Source organism: Rhineura floridana, chromosome 15 (assembly GCF_030035675.1).
Source record: "Rhineura floridana isolate rRhiFlo1 chromosome 15, rRhiFlo1.hap2, whole genome shotgun sequence".
Lineage (NCBI taxonomy): Eukaryota > Metazoa > Chordata > Lepidosauria > Squamata > Rhineuridae > Rhineura > Rhineura floridana.
Genome location: NC_084494.1, coordinates 17,098,652 through 17,121,351, shown reverse-complemented (window position 1 = coordinate 17,121,351; position 22,700 = coordinate 17,098,652). Strand labels below are relative to the sequence as shown.

At 44.0% G+C, this 22,700-nt stretch overlaps 1 protein-coding gene across 2 annotated transcripts; it reads right to left on the bottom strand.

Moving 5' to 3' along the window:
- Positions 1–2,472: 2,472 nt before the first annotated feature.
- On the bottom strand, positions 2,473–16,604 carry LOC133370808 (trophoblast glycoprotein-like). Of its 2 annotated transcripts, none has more exons than XM_061597662.1 (3): positions 16,470–16,604; positions 14,837–15,147; positions 2,473–6,949 (listed from the first exon to the last, which is right to left on the bottom strand). In XM_061597662.1, exons 2-3 carry the CDS (start codon positions 15,112–15,114, stop codon positions 6,112–6,114), a joined length of 1,116 nt encoding a protein of 371 aa, XP_061453646.1. In that variant the 5' UTR covers positions 15,115–15,147; positions 16,470–16,604; the 3' UTR covers positions 2,473–6,111. The 2 variants fall into 2 exon arrangements, with proteins under 2 accessions (XP_061453646.1, XP_061453647.1); XM_061597663.1 differs by having other exon boundaries at positions 14,837–15,143.
- Between the last annotated feature and the right edge of the window lie 6,096 nt (positions 16,605–22,700).

The following is a 22,700-nucleotide window of genomic DNA, read 5'->3' as shown; positions in this document are numbered from 1 at the left end:
ACATTCCCTTGGCAGTGGAACTTTGGGTGGCTTTTAATTCACCTCAGTTTTAATTTCAATTTTTTAAATGGGTGTATGTGTGTGTTTCATTGCACTTATCTCTGTGTGAAGCGCTGGGTAATTATGTACAGGACTGCAGGCTTAGCGTTGTTATAATCACCTTTCCTAAGTGCTTGACATATATACCCTTTTCTCAGTAGTTCTTACAACAACAGTGCAAGGTTGGTAGACCATTATTATAATTACCATAATTATCATCATCCCCAACTGCTGACGAAGCTGAGAGATGGTGGCATCTCTGAGGTTACCCAGTTGAACTTTTAGCTGCGCAGGATTTGAAAACAAAAGAACTGCCAGCTCAGAGCAAATGCTCTCAACCAGGATCAAAGTCAGCTGAATAAACCAGGGACTGTTTCTTCTTGAAAGTCATAAAGGGAGGTGAATTTGGAATTTACCATCAATCTGGAATTTACCATCAATGGGCCCCTTCAGACATTTTTTCCGTTGTACATTTATGATGATTTGTGCTCATGATAAGAGAGCCAGTGTGGTGTAGTGGTCAGAGTGTTGGACTACGACCTGGGAGACCAGGGTTCGAATCCCCACACAGCCATGAAGCTCACTGGGTGACCTTGGGCCAGTCACTGCTTCTCAGCCTCAGAGGAAGGCAATGGTAAACCCCCTCTGAATACCGCTTACCATGAAAACCCTATTCATAGGGTTGCCATAAGTCAGAATTGACTTGAAGGCAGTCCATTTCCATTTCGTGCTCATGATGGTGTTGTGGGCAATTATGCACAATCCCACTTTCAGTAGTTTGTGCCTGTAAGAGTTTTAGGGCGGTCATACTGCTTTGTTTCTAACCTGTGCATGTCCCATTGCTTTCTGTCAAGTTCCTGTAACTTTAATACCATAAATGTTCCTGTGTGCTATGTGCTGCTTTTGTTGCACAGTAGCATAAAGGTGCCCCTTCAAACAGCAATAATGCGTTGGGGAAGCATCACAGAACAACTAATACACGTGGAATGATGTGTGGATGTTCCAGAAATCTACCATTAACGCATTATTATTGTATCAATGACACGTTGCAGAATACACACATGCCCCAAAAACTCCAACCAGTCTGTATTAGGTTACAACAGCAAGGAAGGAAATGTAGGTCAGTGATAGAGCATGTGGTCTGCACGCAGAGAGACCCATGTTTGATCCCTGGCATCTCCATTTAAAAGGATGAGATAAAAAGTGATAGAAGAGACCTCTGAGCCATTGCCAGTCAGCGTCTGTTAATACTGAGCTACATGGATTAGTAGCCTATCCTGCCACAGAGAAGCTTCCAACATTCCAAATACAATCAGAAGTAGGGATGGATTGATTTGTGAATTTCCATTCTCTCAAGTTTCTCATTTTTCCAATCATAAATTCAGTTCTCCACATTTCTACAGTGAATTGCAATTTGAATTTTTTTTAAAAATCCTTATGAAAATTCATCAGCATGCTATCAGAAATTTGCACTTTTTGTATGCAATTTTGGCAGATGTACACCTTTTTTCAAGCAGCTCCATAATATAATGCATTTTTACAATTATTTTCACTTATATATTCATTTTTGTGCACATTCCTTCCCAATATATGCAGTTTTGTAAACATGGCTTGGTTGGAGAACTGCATTGTAAAATCGAGTGTGCAAATTCCAAAGGATGGCTGCGTTGCAATTCCCATATTGTTTTACAAAGTGTGACATAAGTAATTTCATTTTTAAATGCGAACTGAATCGAATTTCTCCCCCATCCCTATCAGGAAGCAGACCTGACTAAGGCTACAACCAATACATGTCTACTCCCAGGTAAGTGTGCATTGGATTGTAGTCTAAGGGAGCAATGCAAACCAAAGATTTGCTAGGAGCTGGCTGGGGCGGAAGGGCTTAGGTTGGCTCCTAACTCAGTTCAGCTGAATCACATGACCTGGCACCCCAATGGAAACGTCAAAAAGGATGGTGTAACTCAAACAGTATTTTAGAGGCTTTACCCTCTGCCACGCTTGGGCCGACTCAGGCAGCGGTAGCCTCATACCTGAATGGGGTTTGGATTTGGTGTACTCTACTCTGGCTTAACTTAAGCCAGTGTAAATTAAGACTGCACTCCTATACACACTTGCCACTAAAGTCAGCAGGACTCACTTCTAACTAGGCATGCTTAGGTTTGTGTTGAATAAGGCCTTAAGGCCAACCCTCTGCTCTGGAAGGCAGGATGTTCCACCCACAAAACAGCTGTGAAATCAGAATGCAAAGAAGGGAGGCATTTAAAAGGGCAAGATGATCCGTGCCCATCCACCCCCAGATTTCACACATCAACAGCAATCTACGATGGAAAATGCACTCCTGAGTTTGATTCCAAAACTGATTCCCCTGGTTTAACTGTTGTAAAACCAGAAACCAACGACAAAACAAAATTCATACCTTCATCCACACACACATTTTACCATATTTGCTTGCTTTATTGACATCAGAGTTGTTTCTCAGTGGATGCATTCGGCAAAGCCCTGACTTCATCTCCTTAACTAATTTATTCACTAGGCACAAATGAGCATTCTGAAACAAGATAAACAGCAAACACCCCCCCCAGTTTCAGTCTTCAAACATCTTAAAAGTCTCTTGCAATGCAATCCTAGACATGTCTATTCAAAAAGTAAGTCCCACTGAATTCAATGGGACTTACTCCCAGATAAGTGTGTAGGAGTGCAGTCTTAACCACACCCAAGAGGCACTTGCACATACAGACATTTATCCCTTCATCCCTCTTGCATGAGAAGGAAGAGCTTGGGATGTGTTCATATCGCAGTCTTTCAGCTCACAGTCCTCAAAGCTACTTAAGGACAGTAAACCTCAAAATCCAACAGAGGGTGATCTGAGCTACGGGATGGCAAAGGTTTTCCTTGCACCATCTCTCATGGAGAAGGCTCCCCCTTGGATCAACCTTCCATCAATCAAAGTTGTGAGTTCACTAGTCTTTTAAAGTTGTTGACATCAGGTTGGAACCATGGTGCATTAAAAGGGTGGTATCTAATGTTACACCTATGCAGAGAAGACCCATTGAAGTTAATACACATATCTAACTTACATTCATTCACTTCAACGGGTCTACTCTGAGTAGGACTTAGTTGGATACAACGCAAAGCTTCTAGTCCAAGGGTGCAGGAATTTTTTTTTCCAGACCAAGGGCCTCATTCCCTTCTGAGCAGCTTTCCAGGGGCCAGATACCAGTAGTGGGCGAGGCCAGAGACAAAAGTGGGCAGAGCAGCAAATGTAAATTTCACTTTTGTACAGTTGGTTAGTTTCTACACACACGCACATATTCCTCTCTATCCTCCATCCAGGCACCCAAGAGGCATTATCAGAGTTCATGGACACCTTTCAGCCAGGCTAAAACACTCATGGAGGGTATGAACTGGAGCTGGTGAGGGGTATGGCCTAAGGAGAGGGGGTGTGGCCCAGGGAAGAATCCCGAGGCTAAAACAGAGGCCTGGAGGGCTGGATTTCCCCCCCTCCAAAAAAAACCCTGAGGTTTCCCACTCCTGCTCTAGACACAAAACAGTCACCTGGCTGGTGGTGCTGCATGGAGTAACATGTGCTGATCAAGCAACATCAGCAACCCAAGAGGCCACTGCAACAGGAGGGATCAGCAGCATGGAAAGGTGTCCTGCAATACGGACAGCCAACTAGCAGAGTGTGAGCCATATCCAGCCCCCAACTTCCGGATTTATTTATTTCATTAGTAGTTGGCAGACACTGCTTCTTTGCTCATGGAACAGGACTGGCCTGCTGACGCTTCTGGCATGAAATGTGGAAGGCGGTACCGAAGAGGCCTTTGGGGGCGGGCTGTCTTCTCTCAGGCAGTGGTGGCACCTGCCATGTCAGAAGTAGCACCTTGCACTGTGCTTTGCAATGTGGCAGGTGGTATCTCTGAGCTGGAAAGGCACCCTGCAGGAAACGGCACGAGATCTCCAGAGCATCTCCCTCGTAAGACAGTAAGAGGGCATTCCAACGGTGCAGGCAGCCAGCAGGCACAAGAATCAGCTCCAAAGCATTTTGGCAAAGATCCAGCCTCTGCCAACGAAGAAGTTGAACATCTCTGGCCCAGGACAGGAGGCTGATCAACACCCTCATTCAGGAATTTCCCATGCAAATGCCTGAAGGGCTCACATGCAGAAGATGGAGCAAACTTGTCTGCCATTGCTCTAGAGCAGACTTCCCCAACCCAGCTGCACTGCCTGAGGCTGATGGGAGGTGGAGTCCAAAATAGCTGGACCTAACAGGTTCAGGGAAGGCTGCTCTCGAGGGCAGGACTAGAGGCAACAGGTAGAAATTGCAGGGAAACGGGTTTTGGAGGAACTTCTTGACAGCAAGTGCTGTTCAACCAGTGGAATATAGAGAGAGAGCTCTCCTTTGCTGGATGGTCAGCCGTCAGAGAGGCTATGGATGCAGTCTGTACTGGGGACTGTGCACATTGAGCAGATGGTTGGACTAGATGACTTCCAGGGACATCCATCCCCATCTACATGGGCCAGTGCAGGAAATGAAATACTTCCGCCTACACAGCATTGTTGTGGAGTTTGCCAGTGCTACCCAGTTTACAACCCCTCTTTATTTCTGATGAGCACACTGCTGACACCACAAAGGACAGCAACAGACCCACCATTTCCTGGTTATCAAGGAAGGACCTAATAACTCATTTACAGGCGGGCCCCGGTTATACGGCAGGTTCCGTTCCAGACCCCCGCTGTAAAGCAGAAATCGCCGTAAAGCGGAACCCCATGGATTAAATGGGGCACATCGCGCAAAAATGCCGCAAAAATGCCAGGAAGCGAAGCACCGGGAAGCGGGGCCCTACTGTATACTGATCAGTTAATCCAGAGGTAACCAACATGGTGCCCACTAGATAGGGTGGGACTAAATATCCCATCGGCCCCAGTAAGCAGGGCCAGTAGTCAGGAATGATGGACGCTGTGATCCAACAACATCTGGAGGGCACCACATTGGCTACCCCCACATTAACCAGTGCACTTTGAATAAAAGCTTGAGAATTTGTCACAGGCTGATCTATAGGCTCCGAAGAATAATGCGGAAGAGTCCTCCTGTAACTGTATCATTTGAGAATGAAAGTGGAGGGCCAGAGGAGAAGGGCAAGATTTAATGCTGTCAAAAATTCACTGCATGTAGAAAACTAGCTCGCCAGGTAGAAACAATGGGTGAAAATGGCAAGGAAGCAGATTTCAGCAAAACATGTATGTGAAACTTCCTAACAGGAAGAGCTGTTTAGCAATAGAACAGATTTTTCTTAGGCAGTGATGGGCTCTCCTTCAGTCAAGGTATTTAAGCAGAGGTTGAGCAACCATCTGTCAGGGATGCTCCAGCTGCGTCTTGCATTGAGCAAAATGGCCTCGAAGGTCCTTTCCAGCACTATGATTCTAAACTAGTTTTCCTTCAAACATGCTTATTCTCAATATGCAGGGGAGTTTGGGCCTAGAGTTAACATTCCATCATGGTGTACCCCCACTTGTATTCTGAAGCGGTTCAGTCACCTAGAGAGGTCCTATAAGAAGAGCAACATTATTTCCCCGACATAAGCGCCACACCATTCCAGGGACCAATTGCTAAATGAGCAACACAGATCATTGGTCCAGTTGAAACAGGACAAAGTAGACGCCCACATTTTTAAGACTAGACAGGACAAAACTCCAGACTCCTGGCCTTCTAGGAACCTAAACACACACATCCAAATTGTAGAGGTTTTTTTCAGCCTTTGCAGAGCTGGCTCTTAGAACTGCAAAATACTTTTCCAGTTGAGTTTCAAATTAGTCAAACCTCTTACAGAATGTTTATATGAATATAAAAGAAGGTTCCTTGAGATCACACCCAGAGTTTGTTGCATAAGTCCATCCTTCTTAGTTGTCTTCGTTTTTCAGTACTCCACTCTTAACGGGCTTGGTTTTTAAAACGGCGGAGAAGGCATCTCCAAATGGCATCTCCCAAAAGAAGATGGATGATACCAGCTTAGAGTCCCTGACAGAAATAGCAAAGAAACCTTGGGAAGCCTTCAAAAGAGATCAATGGCATTATACGTCCAGTGCCGAGACCTGCGTGATATGGTGATCAGAGTCTATTTCATAGCGATACTGATACTCCTCCATCAGACTCTGGCAGGTATCCCTCATGCTGTTCATCCACGTCTTGATGCCCTTACGATTCAGATAAAGCACAAACAGGAAGATGACACCAATGATTCCTAGGACCACACCTAAGGCAGCGTAAGAGGTCTGGAGAACATTTTCGCCAAGCTGGCTAGAGGGGCACTCCAGGTCCACCTTGGCCAGTACCACGAGGGAAGTATTCTTCAGTTCCTGAGGGAAGACACAAGCAAGCTTCTCCACATCCACCACCCGCTGGCTCCGGTTCAGCCAGCTCACCAAGTCTTCAATGTCACAGTTGCATACAAAGGGATTGTCCTTCAGGAAGAGGCGGAGGTGCGGCTGCCTCCCGAGGACAGACAACGCTTCACTCCTCAGGGTCTTGAAGGCATTCAAGGTCAAATCAAGGTACTTAAGGTCAAGGCCAGCAAAGGTGGAGTTCTTGATGTCCACTAAGGAGTTATTCCTCAAGTCTAAATGCTCAAGCTTAGAGAGGCTGGAGAGCATGCCCCGGGGCAAGTAGACAATCTCATTGCTGGGGAGCTCCAACCTGGAGAGCTTCTGGAAGCCCCCTTGGGCCAAGGCAGCCGCCACAGGGCGGATGGCAGAGGAGTTGTACAGTGAGTGACTTAGGTTCAGCTCCCAGATGGAGTTGTTCCTAGCATTGAAAGCATTGGAATGGATGGTGGCCAAAAGATTATGACTCAGGTCCAAGTAACGCAGGTTCTGGAGAGTAGAGAAGGCCTGGGACTCGATGGTGTTAATCCTGAAGACACAGAAAATGAGGACAGGTTTAAGAGAAAAGTTTCTACCAGTTCATTTTTTGCTGATACTTAATGCCTGCAAGGCTTAATTGTATTTACACGACAGCCAGCAATACCTGCTGGAGATGCAAAGCAACAAATGGGGACACAGGTCATTTCTTTTTTGGTCTTGCCCTAAAATAAGAACTTTTTGGACAAGTATACTAAAAAACTAAACTCAGGATCATTCAGACCATGGTATTCCCGATCTCTATGTATGGATGTGAAAGTTGGACAGTGAAGAAAGCGGATAGGAGAAAAATCAATTCATTTGAAATGTGGTGTTGGAGGAGAGCTTTGCGGATACCATGGACAGCGAAAAAGACACATAATTGGGTGTGAGAACAAATTAAGCCAGAACTATCACTAGAAGGTAAAATTATGAAACTGAGGGTATCATACCTTGGACACATAAGGAGAAGACATGATTCACTAGAAAAGACAATGAAGCTGGGAAAAACAGAAGGGAGTAGAAAAAGAGGAAGACCAAACAAGAGATGGATTGATTCCATAAAGGAAGCCACAGACATGAATTTACAAGATCTGAACAGGGTGGTTGATGACAGATGCTGTTGGAGGTCGCTGATTTATAGGGTTGCCATAAGTCGTAATTGACCTTGAAGGCACAACAAATACTAAACAAAATTGAAATAATGGAATTTACCCAGTGTGGTGTAGTGGTTAAGGTGTTGCACTATGGCCTGGGAGACCAGGGTTTGAATCCCCACATAGCCATGAAGCTCACTGGGTGACCTTGGGCCAGTCACTGCCTCTCAGCCTCATGAAAACCCTATTCATGGGGTCGCCATAAGTCGGAATCGACTTGAGGGCAGTACATTTTACATTATTTGGCTAGGTAATCCTATCAGAAGACAGAGAAGTGATACTACACAGATGACTAGTTGTGCAAATTTGAGGGGAAATTAAGAACCCCAACATTAGAAGAGTGGATTTTAAGGATCTGGGGCACAGGTTATAAGATGAAATTACCCAACATGATAACGGCTGGAGGGGGCAGGCAACTAAATAACTTTTTTATTGAAAAATTGAACATGTTTGTTATTTATTAGCACAACAAAGATCAAGAAAATGTAAAACCATATGCATTGCTGGGTCCATTGTAACAGTAGGAAAAATATATCTCATACTATTATATTACACTGAATACTTCTGATATATACAATAGACATTTTTTTAAATCCTGAAGAGAGAAAAAAGGCCAAACCTAAATCATTAAAAGATTATCCTCCATGCGAGGAAATTCCTATCAGACTTTTATTATATGACTATGACAGCAAGATTTTTGGGTGCGTAAAGATGGAAGATGGACCCAATATGGATAATGACAGAAGAGCGATTTGAAACTACTGGACTCAGTAGATTTGATGAGTTGGATTAATTGACATGTTTATTTAGAAAAAAAAATTGATTGACATATATCTCAAGGATTGGAAACTTCTCTTTGACTTTTTGTGGAAGATTAAAATGATATGATGTTAATGAGATTTGAAACCAACTAAGATAACTGCTGGAGGAAGGTGATTTTATAATCTATTAAGAGATAGGTCTGTTATATATTATAGATTTATAGTTGAATTATAGTGTTTTGAAATTACTGGATTTAGTAGATTTGATGAGCTGGATTAATTGGCATGTTTATTTAGAAAAAAAATTGATTGATATATATCTCAAGGATTGGAAACTTCTCTTTGACTTTTTGTGGAATATTAAAATGATATGATGTTAATGAGATTTGAAACCAACTAAGATAACCGCTGGAGGAAGGTGATTTTATAATCTATTAAGAGATAGGTTTGTTATATATTATAGATTTATAGCTGAACTATGACAAATCGGAAGTCAATATTTTTATATATATGTATTTTTTTTGTATTGTATTAGTTATTGATTTGTGTTGTTTTCTTTTTGTATTATTTTGGTTTTGAAAATTAGAATAAAAATTAATTGGAAAAAAATAAAGAGAGAAATAAATGTGCTTCTTACCCATAAAAAAAAAAAAAAAAGATTATCCTCCATGCAATACAAATCCTGCAGTAACTGCCGTAGCCTTTGATAAGTAGCTGCTCAGACAAAACCAATGAACAGCTTGCTAAAGAACACTGGAAGAAGGGCCATAGCTCAGTGGTAGAGAATCTGCCTTGCATGCAGAAGGTTCCAGGTTCTATCTCTAGGAAGGGCTTGGAATGTCCCCTGCCTGAAACCCTGTTTCGCCAAGAGTTGACAATACAGAGCTAGATGGACCAACGGCTTGAGCCTGTGCACACACTATACATTTTAGACACATGACTCCCCCCCCAAAGAATCCTGGGAACTGTAGTTTGCTAACGGTGTTTGGAGTTGTCGCTATGTGAGAGGTAAACTACAGCTCCCAAGATTCTTTAGAGGAAGTCATGTGTTTTAAAGGTATGGTGTGTATGCAGCCTAATTCAGTATGAGACCGCTTCGTATGTTCCTATGGACACAGTGAAGGGTCCGTCGCTCAGTGGCAGAGCACCTGCTTTGCATGTAGAAAGACCCAAGTTCAGTCCCCTGCATCTCCAGTTAAAAAGATCAGGCAGCAGGTTGTATGCTGGAGTAACGTAGATTGCATCGGGCCAGACAGACTAACAGTTTGACCTGGTGCAAGACAGCTTCTTATGATGACTCTGAGCTCTGTCCCTTGGTGCGTACCCTCAAGATCTTGCATTTTGTTAACACACTTTAGGTCATTCATTCCTACTCACAATCAGGATGATAATTTGTATACCCCCTTTCCTATTGCCTGGCTAAATTGCTTACCTGCAAGAATGAGAGCCAACTGACACACAAAGTGAAGCAAGGATTCTGGACTGTACCACCTCATACTGCGAGGGGAAGAGGCTGTCATATATTTGAATGGTCTCTCATATTAAAAACTCCTTGCATGTAGAAAACCGGCTCAGCAGGATGGTAGGTTAAGCAGAGCCATCTCCCTGATGGGCTAGTTTACTGCACGGGGAGGCATTATGTGGGAATGCCTTAAAAATACAACAGCCTGCAGCCCAAAGTGGCACAGTCCAGAGTTCTACTGTCTCAGCCTCCTACAGCTGTCTAAACAACAAGAGGGACCTGCAACAAAATGTTGCACCATGGAATGTTCCCTGTTCAGCATTCCATCTCCCACCCTCAAACTGACAGGCAGCATTCTGTGCCCACTGAGCATGCTTAGGTTGTTTGGAGGGTTTCAAACTGTTTCTTCTAAACTGTGTAAATGGCTTGGCTAAGGCCATACAAGAAGTCCCTGGCTAAGGCTGCAATCCAATACATGTCTGCTCAGAAGTAAGCTTCATTGGGTTCAATGGGACTTACTATCAGGTAAATGTATATTGGATTGCAGCCTAAACTGAGATCTGAGCTCTCAGCTTAGCCTACTTTGCAAGGTTGTTATGAATATAAACTAGTGAGGGGAAACCATGTATGGTGCTCTTTGGAGGAAAATGTGGGATATACAGGCAGATCATTAGTAAATAAAATAATCATAGCTGACACTAAGGTTTATGTCAAAACAATGAAGCTATGCCAAATGTTTTTGTTTAAAGTGTTCCTGGGGCACCTTTTGGGGGCAGAACCCTCCCAACGCAGCCTGCATGAATTTAAAACAGACACCACAAAGACTAAAATATCCCATTCTGATACCCCTAAAAACCATTAAAACTGCCTGCCAGCCGAATACTCCTATAAAAATCAATTTCTCAGTTTTTGCCTCCCATCTGTAACATGGAGATACTACTGAACTACCTTACAGGCCTGTTGTAATTATTACTGAGGGAATGAGAAGTGCCTTGAGTAATCGGGGGAGGGGGAGGAGCTCTCTATAAGTTACACAGTATATTGTCTGAGCTAGTTAAAAGATACAAGATCTCATTAAAGACCATCTAATTCCACCTGCAACTTCCAGACCATTTAAATCAGATCGTGACCCGTATATGAATTAAATTTAAAAATGAGTAAATTTTGACATGCTTTAAAAAAGTAGTTTCAGTTTTTTAAAAAGTGCAAATCTTTCTTATCCAAGAGGGATTTTAATCTGGGATAGTTGGTTTCCTTTTCTCATTAAGACTGTTTATTCAGGAAATTGTTCATAACTGTTCAAATTTTATATATATGAGAGGCCCCATCTATATTGGCATTTCGCCCACCTTTGAAGACAAACCTGCTTACACAAACATTCCCTTGATCTCGACCTGAGTCTCCTGGGATTGTTTTAGTGCATATTTTAATTATGAATATTTATATTTCAACTAGATTGTTTTACTGTGTAATTTTAATGTTGGGTATTTATACTCTACAGTTTGCATTTGGTATTGTAATTGTAAACCGCTTAGAAACTTATTTTGGAATTAAGCAGCAAATAAATAAATAAATTTCCAGGGAGGGTTGACTGTTGTTTTTAAGAGGTGAAATTAGATGTGGGTTGAACATTTTAGATGACTGTTTTCAATCCCAGAAGAATATCTGCTTCTTTGGACCAATGCTCCTGACTGCTGGTCTTTCTCAGCTCAGCAATAGGGCAGATCTGTGGATTTAGGTCCTCCGAGTTCCTCATTTTTTCAGTCTTAAACTCAGCCTTCCGCATTTCTACAGTGACTTTTGATTAAAAAAAAGATCCTCATGAAAATTTATCAGTAAACTTCTAACAAACACATTTTTGTAAGCCGTTTTGATTAAAATACACATTTTTGCATGCAGTTTTCCCCTAACGTAAAGCATTTTCATATGTTCTTTTCACTAACATATGCATTTTTGAACACATGACTTGATGGAAAGCCGCACTGCAAAATTCAGAGATGTATGGTATTCAAAGGACAGCTGTATTTCAGTTTGCATCTTGTTTCAGAAAGGGCGAATTAAGTAAGTTTGCCTTTAAATGTGAACTGGATCTAATTTCTCCTCCCTAGCAGTAGCCCAGCTCTATGGAAGAGTCAGCCATCCTTTAGAAAGACTCATTTCGGCAGTCCCTCCTGCACTCTGCACTGCAGGAAGCCATTCAGCTCTGAGCTTTTGGGGGTGCTTTCTGGATGGCTGGGAAAGTCCCCATGGCTGATGCAAGGACCTCAGAAATCAGACCCCGAGTATGAAGGCCCCTCACACCTCTTGCTACCAACAACGAGGCAGGGCATCAGAGTAATAGGCTAGCGCTTTAACTGCAGTCTCTGACAAGTTTGTTACCATGGTAATGCCTGTTATCACAAACCAAAGGTGGCAGGATATGCAAGCACAGACCAGGGAACACTGACTCCAGGTAAATGATACAGATACAAGTCAGCCATCTCCAGCAAACAGTTTACTGCACTGGGTTTCCAAGGTTGAGTATGCATGTTCAGCAATTCTATCACAACACAGCAGAAGCAGGGGGTTTCATGCTGGCCACAAAATCCAGCACTCTGAGAATCTTGGTTGCTTTTTAAGATTGGTTTTATTTATTTCTATTTAATTTTATTTCATTTAACAAACCTTATATACTGCTTAAATGTAAATAACCTCTAAGCATTTACAAAAAGCATTAAAACTATCAACAAAACAGTTAAAAACAAGTAATTAAAAATACATTTCATTAAGGTAAGCTTCTAGTCCTTGTGACCGCAAAGAATGGCTTGAAAATGCGAGGCTTGAAAAAAGGGTGGGGAAGTCAGTTGCCCCAGGAACAGTCTAGCAGGATTATTAGTGGTCTGGTAGATGGAGGAGTGTTTTAGTATTCTGGGGAGCCAGCAGGGGTAAAAATACCTATTCTGATTAAGTGTATATATGGCAGCTCAGTTGTCTGGGAAATGGCAGCAGACTGTACATGGCCAAAGGCACAAATCTGAACCTGTCAGAGGTCCAGGCATCTACCCTCAATGAGAGGCCTGGTTTACACACGTAGCACAATAGTATATGGTAGAACAAACAGTACTATTTCACACTACAGCAATTATTGGATGCTTCCGTACATTTAAAAAAAAACACAAACCCCTTCTTGCAAGTAAAAAACTAGCAGAGCAGGGAAAATGTTCTAGCCCAGTCCATTCCCTGATGGGATAGTCTTCTACATGCAGCATGGCTTTAAAAAAAATATCCAAGGTGCATTCAAAATTGTGAACACCACTACCCCTACTTACAGTTGAAATATGGAATAGTACAATCCATTCAGCCATCTCGTTCTCACCACATTCTGCAGCCAATTATAAAACCAGGCCTTTTCTTTTCTCCCCCCCCAAAAAAAAATAATTACTATTGATTTTCACTTGAAAATACAATACAGGTAACCAAATGAAAACCAGGCCTGTCTTTTAGATAACTGGGTGGGATGTCAGCGTAATAAATAAATGAGGTACAGCTAAAGCTGGAAGGCAATCCTCAATTCTACAGGAAGCTTAACTGAATAGGAAGTGGATGGACAATATGCTGAAAGAGGAAAGGGGACAAGGTCTAGGTGGGTGTCGTTTTGCAAAGCCTTGACAGTTTCATCAAGAGGAGACAAAAGTGACAAGGCATTTTCTTCCTTCTCTCCTGTTTCGGAGAGATGAGCTGAAGAACTCACAACTTTTTTTAAAATATTATTATTAAATTTATATCCCACCCTTCCTCTCAAAGGAGCCGAGTGGCTTTCTTCAATGTACCCTATTCACACTCCTGACCAATCAGATCTCCCTAAGTCCCACCCTAAAACCCACCCAGATGCTTATGCCCCTATCTGCTTCCCTCTCCACCACCACAAACTCTATAAGAAATGAAGGGCAGCGCACAGGGAGATAGTTTGGCACTTGCATAGGCTGGATCATCTCCACTTCCCCTGGAAAGATGCTAGACCAGAAGCAGAGAACACATTTCCAGCCTGAGGGCTACACTGCCATGGTGGAAAGCTCTCCCTAAACTGCTGATGGTTTAAGTTTAAAGATATGTTCTGGCATACCCAGTTTTAATGTATTTTTCTTTCAGCAGGTTGAGTCAGGGTAAGACTGCACTCTGGCCTGATCCAGTGTTGCATGTTGAACTGGGTTTTTAAAAAATCATTATTACCATTATTGCTTTTATTCTTTATTAAAATCTTGGTCTGAGGAATGTACTGTAGCAGGGAGTTCCACAGGATAGTCCTGATAACATAAGGTGATGCTATATAGCTTGTTGGATTTATGTCATAGTACTTTGTATCCCCATCAAACAAGAACCTTTTGGAAGAATCTGACCATCAGGATAAAGTCAGCAGAGGTCAGGGCCATAGTCATTGAGAAGCCTGTAAGTACAACAGTCCAAAAATATTCTGGGCCTCATCTCTGAATTTTCCACTTTCTTTTCAAAGGATCAAATCTCAACTCTCACTTTCAGAGATATAAGGAAACAGATAAAAGCAGCATTCTCCCCAAGGATACCTGCTTCCAATAAGTGCGAATTGTAGGCCGATTAGCACACTCACATTTTGTACTGTAACTTTAGTATTATTTTGTAAAGTGCTTAGCTTTAAGTTACAGATCTAGTGTGTATGCTTTTTTATTTTATTTTTTTTTTGGCTATTCCTGCTATTCTATTCTACATCCACCAAAGCTTACTAGGCTCTGGGCTAGGCAGAGGAGAGGACTTTGAATGCAAGGGCATTTCCTTTTCTTTTTCATTGTTTTTGTCCCCAAACTTGTGTTACCTGCCCCAAGCCACGGAGCTTAGGGGAAAGTATCAAGGCCAGCTTTTATCAAACCCACAACCCCGACTCCTGACATTGCTTAGTTTGAGACATATTATGCCCTTCAGATCCTTCTTTTAAAAAATGTGTGTGTGTGGGTCCTCCTGTAGTTCCCCTTTCATTTCTGCACCGCTCCCCAGCTTCTGGTGGGCTGTACCTGTTGTTGGCCAGTGAGAGTGTGACCAGATTGGGGAGCCCTTGGAGGTCCTGGCTGCCGATGCAGGCGATCCGGTTGCCAGTTATGAAGAGGTTGCGGGTATACCCAGGAATGCCAGCTGGGATGGAAGTCAGCTCCTTCTGGACACACTTGACGGTGCGGGCTGGTTCCGAGCACTCACAAGGGCTTGGGCACAGGTGGCAGGAGAGGGGGGCAACAAAGAGGAAGAAGAGCCCCCAGGAGCCCAGAATGGCACCGAGAGGGGCCCGAGGGGTCATCTCCAACACACCTCCGATTGCGAACGATCCTGGCTGATGATGAAGGAAAGAGGTCATCAGAACCCAGAAGAGTGTTTGCTTAAGAGAGAGAAATAAAGGCTACATTCACACCATACATTGATTCCACTATTACTGTATTCCACTTTTAAACAGTCATGGCTTCCCCCTCCTCCAAAGCATCCTGGGAAGTGTAGTTTGTGACGGGTGCTGAGAGTTGTTAGGAGACTTTCGTTCTCCTCACAAAGCTACAATTGCCTGGGTGGTATAACAGCTAGTCTCTCTTCCCAGAGAACTCTGGGAATTGCAGCTCTGTGAGGGCTATAGGGGTCTCCTAACAACCCTCAGTTAAGCTATAGTTCCCAGGATTCTTTGGGGGAAAGCCATGGCTGTTGATCTGAACAGGGTGGTTCATGACAGATGCTCTTGGAGGTCACCAATTCATAGGGTTGCCATAAGTCATAATCGACTTGAAGGCACATAAACAACAATAGTGGAATGAACATATGGCATGAATGTGGTCAAAACTTACTACATAATTTTCCTTCAACAGAGTCACATAAGCAGGAACAGAAGATTGTGCCCGTGTAGCATTGTGGTTAAAACACAGGGTAACAGATAGGGGACTACCACTTGGGAATGCTCTCCAAAGCAGTTTTTAAAACAAACTTCCCCACAAGTAAAAAACTAGCTCAACAGGGAGAAGGTAGGATTAAATAATTTCCCCCACACACACACACACTGTGATAACTTTTAACTTGCCTTAAAAAATGGGGGGAGGGTGTCCCAGATTATGGTCTAAGGCACAGAAGACCACTACTTTGCTGAAGCTAAGCAGGTTGGGGTCTAGCCTGTGCCTCAATGGGAGACAGATTGAGAAATGCATGTTCCATGATGGCAGAAAAGCAGATCCAAGTGTAAAGAAGTAGCCTTTTCTAAAGATAGTGTATCCTCCAGTTCATTCCGCAACCTCAGGTTTTTAACACCCCACTGTATTGCATGTGGAGACCAGACTCTAGCTTTGACCCCCTATGGGGCAGTCCACCCACCGTAACATACGGCTATCTTTATTTATTTATTTACCAGGACTTATATACCGCTTAACCATCAAAACCTCCAAGCGGTTGACGCAAAACAAGATATACACTAAAAACACCGATACAATCGGAAATTAAAAACAACAACCCCCTCCCTCCAATTCTCTCGACTTCTTCCTCTTCACGGTATAGTCGCCTCCCAGCCCCCCAAGTTTTTGACCAAATAGCCCATCGGGGTAGGACGCCTCCTATACACACACAGCCCCCACCCCTCAACAAATACTAAAAATGAGCCACCCTCTCCTCCAAATAAGCAGGCACCTTCTCTCTCTCCTCGCTTTGCAAACCGGGGGCTTCCGTCTGGCTCTGGGGCTTTTCCCAAACGAACAAGCCGCTACCAACTACTTCGGGAGCTAACTGCACTCCGCCTCCTCTCCGCTCTCCCAGCGAGCATACACAATGGATTGAAATAAATTCAAAGGCGAAACCGGGGGGCGGGGCTTGCTGGGGGGCAGGGAGCCCCGCCTCCCTTTCCCAGCGCGTCTCTGCCTTAAAGAGCCAGGCAGCCCAGACCCCAAAGAGCGGACGGGGCGCGTCCCTCCCTGCTGTTTCCTCGCTTTCCCCCTACCCGCGGATCAGTGGGGAATCTCGGCTCGCTCCGAAAGAGGGGATGAACCGACCTTAGGTGTCATCAACGCCACAAAAACCGTCTTGGGAACGTGTGGTTCTCCAAAGATTTGACAGCGCCAGCCCATCAGAGTGTCTGCTCAGAAGTAACTTAGGGCGCATCCAGACTGGTGTTTGCTTTTGGAGGGGGGCGGGTGTATTCTGCAACGTGACTATTATATATTATTATTAAATTTATATTCCGCCCTTCCTTCCAGAAGGAGCCCAGCGTGGCAAACGATAAGCGATCAAACTTTAAAAAGATCTTTAAAAACAGAACAACTTTTTAAAAAATATTTAGAACATCTTTAAAAAACATTCCAATGCAGATGTAGGCTGGGATAAAGCTCCCTACTTAAAAGGCTTATTTAAGGGGAGTGAATTCCAAAGGGTAGGTGCCACAACGCTAAAGGTCTGGTTCCAATGTCATGGAATGGAATGGAGGGGGGGGTGCCCCAGAATGACAACAAGAAAAACGTAGATAGGAAAATACCAAAAGTTTAATGAGGAGCGTGTATTTTTAAAATGATCTTGTAAAAAGCCCAACGCTTGTACGAGGGTATCATCGGATGATCGTGATATCGATTACTAATACCCTCTTACAAGCATTTCTGGCTGAGACTACCATATGTATCCAGACATTCAGTAATTGCCCCTGATGAAGGCTGTATATTGTTAGCTGAAACGCGTTGAGCTTTTTACAAGATCATTTAAAAAATACACGCTCCTCATTAAATTTTTGGTATTTTCCTATCTACGTTTTTCTTTTAGTCATTCTGGGGCACACACCCCCTCCATTCCATTTTATTGAATGACACCCACTCCCTTGTTGCTGTTTCCAATGTCATTGACGCAACAATCGTGCATTTGTGGTGGATTTATGCTGAACATATGTGGTATGAGAAGGTACAGGATTTCAGCCGCAAGCTACAAGACTTGCAGAGTGGAAAAGGAAGCAGTATGTCAGCCTTAAAACACTTGCAGGGGCAAACAGTCTTGAAAGAGAGATTGTCTATAGCCAGGCCATCATGAGGACAAATTATCATGGGTGGTGTGCAATGTTAGTCCTTCTCAGAGTAGCCCCATTGAAGATAATGGACACAACTATAACTTAGGTTCAGTAATTTCAATGGGTCTGCTCTGAGTAGGATTTAGCTGAATTGAACCCAATGAACTCACAATAAAAAAAAAATGCCTGGAGGGACCCTTAGACACACTGAGCGTAATGGGGCTTTCTCCTAGGTAACAGGGTACAGGATTGCAGTCTCGTTGTGGTGGCTGCTTTCGTGCACTACTACAAACCACCGCAGTTGCTTAAGTACAGTGGTGGCTGGTGGCTTCATGTCAGTGGGTCAGTGGAATCTGCTCCAGGGTTTAGTCTGGACTTTCAAGGAGCTGTCCAAGGTGCTTCAGTTCAGACTAAAAACCGGAGCCGATTCCACAGCCCTACTGACATGGAGCCACCAGCCCCCACTGCTTAAGTGAGTATGCATTATAGCCAGCTGGAGAAAGGATGCAACTCTGCGGTAAGACCATAGTCTTCTCCTTCCCTGCCATACAAAAGATCCCAGGTTCAATTCCCTGCATCTCCCAGCAAGGCTGGGCAAGATCTCTGTCTGAAACCCTGGAGATCCACTGCCATTCAGTATGCACTGGAGAGCTGATGGCAGCTGCCCGTTGAGACTGGTAGGGCACAAGGCAAGGAGGCCAACTGCAGGGGGAGCCACCTAATTCTAACTGTGTCCCATCCTCCTCCCACAAAAAGTTTATTAACCCATCAACCAGTACAACCCCATCCTCCTCCCTGTTGAATTCTACCAGGATTAAGGAGGAGGATGCTGACAGCCAGTAAGTAAGGAGGAAGAGAGGTGAGAGCTGGCTGAAGGGAGAGTGGGTTTGGTGGGGCAGTGACCCATTTGTCCTAATGGACCAACCACCACCGGAACAGAGGTGAGGAGCTTTCTTCAGCCCTTTCCCTTCCGGGCAACCTTCCAGCAGTCGAGGCTGGTGGATCCAATGTCAGTGGGCTCGTGAATCCGCTCCGGGTTTTAGTCCAAACGGTCAAGGAGCTGTGCAAGGTGCTGAAAGCTGAAAGGGTTGCTGAGAGGATAAAATCAAGAGGGGGAGAGCCATGTTTTACACCGCCTTGAACTCCTTGGAGAAAAGGTGAATATAATAAATAAATAAGAGGCATTTATCAAGGATTCAAGGATGTATTCCACTCCGGCAAAAACACACAAGGAGGGTGCAAAGTGGGGCCAGTGAGGGGTGTGGTTTGAGCTGAATGGATGTGGCCTAAGGAAAATCTTGAGGGCCAGACAGATAGAGCTGGACTGTAGCATTTAGCCAACTAATAGAGCCCTATTGTGAGCCATATCCAGTCCTGCATTTCAGGGTGGTGGTGGTTTTTTGGTAGGTTGGCAAACACCATTTCTTAAGTAACTTTGCCCACGGAAAAGTACTAGCCCACCTACGTTCCCTCCTGCTGGCATGAAATGAGGCAGGTGGTACTGAAAAGGCCTTTGGGGCATCTTCTCTCAGGCAGTGCATGACACCTGACAAATCAGGCAGGGCAGGTGGTCTTTCTGACCTGGAAAGGCACCCTGTAGGAATATGGCAGCTTCTTCTCTTCCACAGGATGGAGGCATTAGAAACAAACAAAAAAGGCCAGCCATGCAAGAGGCTGCAGGGCATGAGTCACAGGTCACATCCACACCTACATTTAAAGGACATTTAAAGCACATGTCTTCCCCTCAAAAGTCCTGGGAACCACACATGCACAAAGGAGGTGCCCACAGACTTGAGGGGACCCCAATGTTTGGGGAAGTACAAAAATCTTGAAGAAGAAAAAATGTGCGGGTGGGCCCAAACAGGCCAATAAAGACTGAGCATCTTTGATGATCATAGCATGCTGGCAAGGAAAATCTGGAGGGGGGGATGGAATGGAGTATCCTGAACAGGAGCACTCCACACAGCAACATTTTGTTCCAGGGCCCACTTCTAACCCTTACATCAGTTTCATACTAGTTTGGCTGTCATGGCTCTCTCAAAGAATCCTGGGTATTGTAGTTTTGGTGAGGGAATGGAGAACTCTTACCAGAGATCCCTCGCTCCTTTCCCAGAATTACATTCCCGAAGATTCCCTCAAGAAAGGCAATGCGAATGCTTATTTATTTAACTGCTGCCACTCACTTTTTAGTTGCAAATAGAAAACCACCCCTCCCGTAGCTGAGTGGGGATTACAGATATGGTATGAAAAGTAATTAAACTATTTTTGTTGGTAGTTAATGATCAATCACTAAGAAGAATACACCAGTGGTGGTTGGTGGTCCCTGGACCTGGTGGGGATGCTTTGGAGCCAAAGAGGTCCTTGAATGTATGCTTTAAGTTGGATTTCTTCACCGAGCAGGGGGTCGAACCTGATGGTCTTAAAGGCCCCTTCCAACTCTACTATTCTGATTCTATGAAGGGAACTTTAGCCAACGCTCAATTGGCATATATAAACTACATTGGGTAGATGGGAGAGATATCAACCCTTATTATTCGGTTGGCAAGATTGTCTTTTCAGGCATAGTTAGACTTTCCCTCTCTTTCTCTCTGTCTCTCTCTCTCTTTTGACCTGCTAAGAGATCTTCATTGAGAATGAATTTCTGCCTTTGCATCTCAGCCAAGCTGTACAGCTTGCCTTGCTTGCTTCATTAGTCTTCCTCTCTCCTTCTGCTGTTGTTTATCCAGCAAAAGCTGCATTGTGCCATCACGGACTCTGAGGCTCCCACTGTACATTGGACAGGACGAACTCCAAGTTGCTTGCCTCCCCCTTAGGAAACATCCTGGGCCTTGGCCACCAACTTGGCAGCTGCCTTGATTCCAGTGGAGATGACCCTTTGTGGCGACTTGATAATCTGATTAGGAAGTGTTATTTTCCAAACTGCTGTTTAAAAACCAAATAAACACTTTTCAATTGGGGAAATGCAATCCATCTTGCTGCCTCCAACCCCCCCCCCCCCGGCTTTTGCAGGGACAGCAGGTCACAAAGGCAATGACGGGGGATAGTGCCTAGAGCCCTACTGTGCGCGGCGCCTGTATTTGTCAGGAGAGATCAAAGGGTATTCAGAGCCATACAGCGACAGCTTGGATGGACATATCTCTTTGAGGGTTCTCATAAACATATCCATCACTATGAATCCATCTGCGGTGTGAGAGTGACTGTGACTTGTAATCATTTAGAGCTTGAAACAAGACTCTCATGTTCTTCTAGATTTTCTCAAGGGGTTAGAAAACATGTAAATGAGGCAATTTCCTGGTCAATCCTTAGAGACCCTTTTGAGTATCTTCCTTGAGGGGGTCTAATAAATCTATTCTCAAACAGGTGGCAATATATTTGCATGTTGTAAGATCTACTATGATTGTTAGTTCCTAAGTTGTCCCCTTTGTTCTTCTGAGGGTGTGGTTTTTTTTTTTTAAATTGTATTCTATAATGTTCAGTTGACTATAATAAACATTTGATTGATATATGCTGATGAGTTTTAGGACACTTCCACACTGTTGTTTTATTATGGGTGTACTCAGCAACATGTTCTTTACATAATAGTTGTGCATTAGTGGTGGATTTATTCTGCTTTAGTCTGTTCTGCAATGCTTCCCTGGTGCTACCACATTATTGCTGTCTAGAGGGGCTATAGCACAACAAAAGTGGGACCAAAATAAACCAGAATATTTGTGGTATAAAAAGTTATGGGATTTCAGCAGGAAGTATGCACTGATTGGAAGCAGTGTGGCTGCCCCATAATTTTTGCAGACACGAGCAATATTGAAAGCTGGATCGCATGTGGCTGTCCTCATAGGATCAAGAGCCCAAGTCATTATGAATATGCAATAAAAATGATATCTGGAGGGATCCTTAGAGAAAGGTTCTATGGTCAAATGATGCTGGCTAGTGAGCTTTAGGATTTGTGGAAATCCCCTGAGCCAGTGAATCTTACTGATTTGCTTTATTTGATTTGCAGATTTATAAACTGCTTCACAACCAGAGCTACTGAAGCAGACACCTTGCTTTGCTTTATGGTAGGGCTGGCCTTGAGCCCAATCTCTTGCTCAGGGCAAGAATCTCACTAGGACTTCATCCCTGAGAGGTGGATACTCAGCGTCTTTGCCATTTCCAGGTAAAAAAATCAGTTGACTGATCTCCTGTTAATAACTTGTTCAGGCACCAGGGCCCACATTCCTCTCATTAAGTGCAACACTGCCCATTTATACCTATTTGCATCAGGCAAATGTGTGTCCATGGCCAAACTGGCCTTGAGTAACTACTACACAACCCCGGTGTTTAACCCAATGGCCTTGCACTTGTGGCTTATGTGACAAGTCAGGCAGCACCTCCAAGTTTCTTCCCCATATCCAAGCCACTCAGCCCTGACATCAAAAGGTGTTAGTTCACACCCCCTGGAACAAAAGGGTCATCAAATAGGGTCAAAGGCAGGCAAAGAGGAAAAGGCAATCACTGTAAAACTCATTCTGCACTCTGGTGTGAAATCCCCAGAATCAAGGTTCATGATCCAAAAGGGGAAGGAGGGACAGGACGCTGTGATGAAATCAGTGCTTTTAAAAAACAGAAATGGCATCTTTCATTACTATCATCACCCAGTACAGATTTGCTCTGCTTTGGGGACCTTCTAAGCTAAATGAGGTGGGGATGGAGAGCTGTCCAATTAGGCAAAGCAAAGGAACTGTGGGAATTTCCACTGGCGGCCCAATAGGAGATGCTCCTATACCAGAGATAAGGAACTTGTGGCCCTCCAAATGCTGCTGGGCTACATCTTCCATCATCCCTGACCATTTGGCCATGGAGGCTGGGACTGATGGGAATTGGAGTCCACAACATCTGGC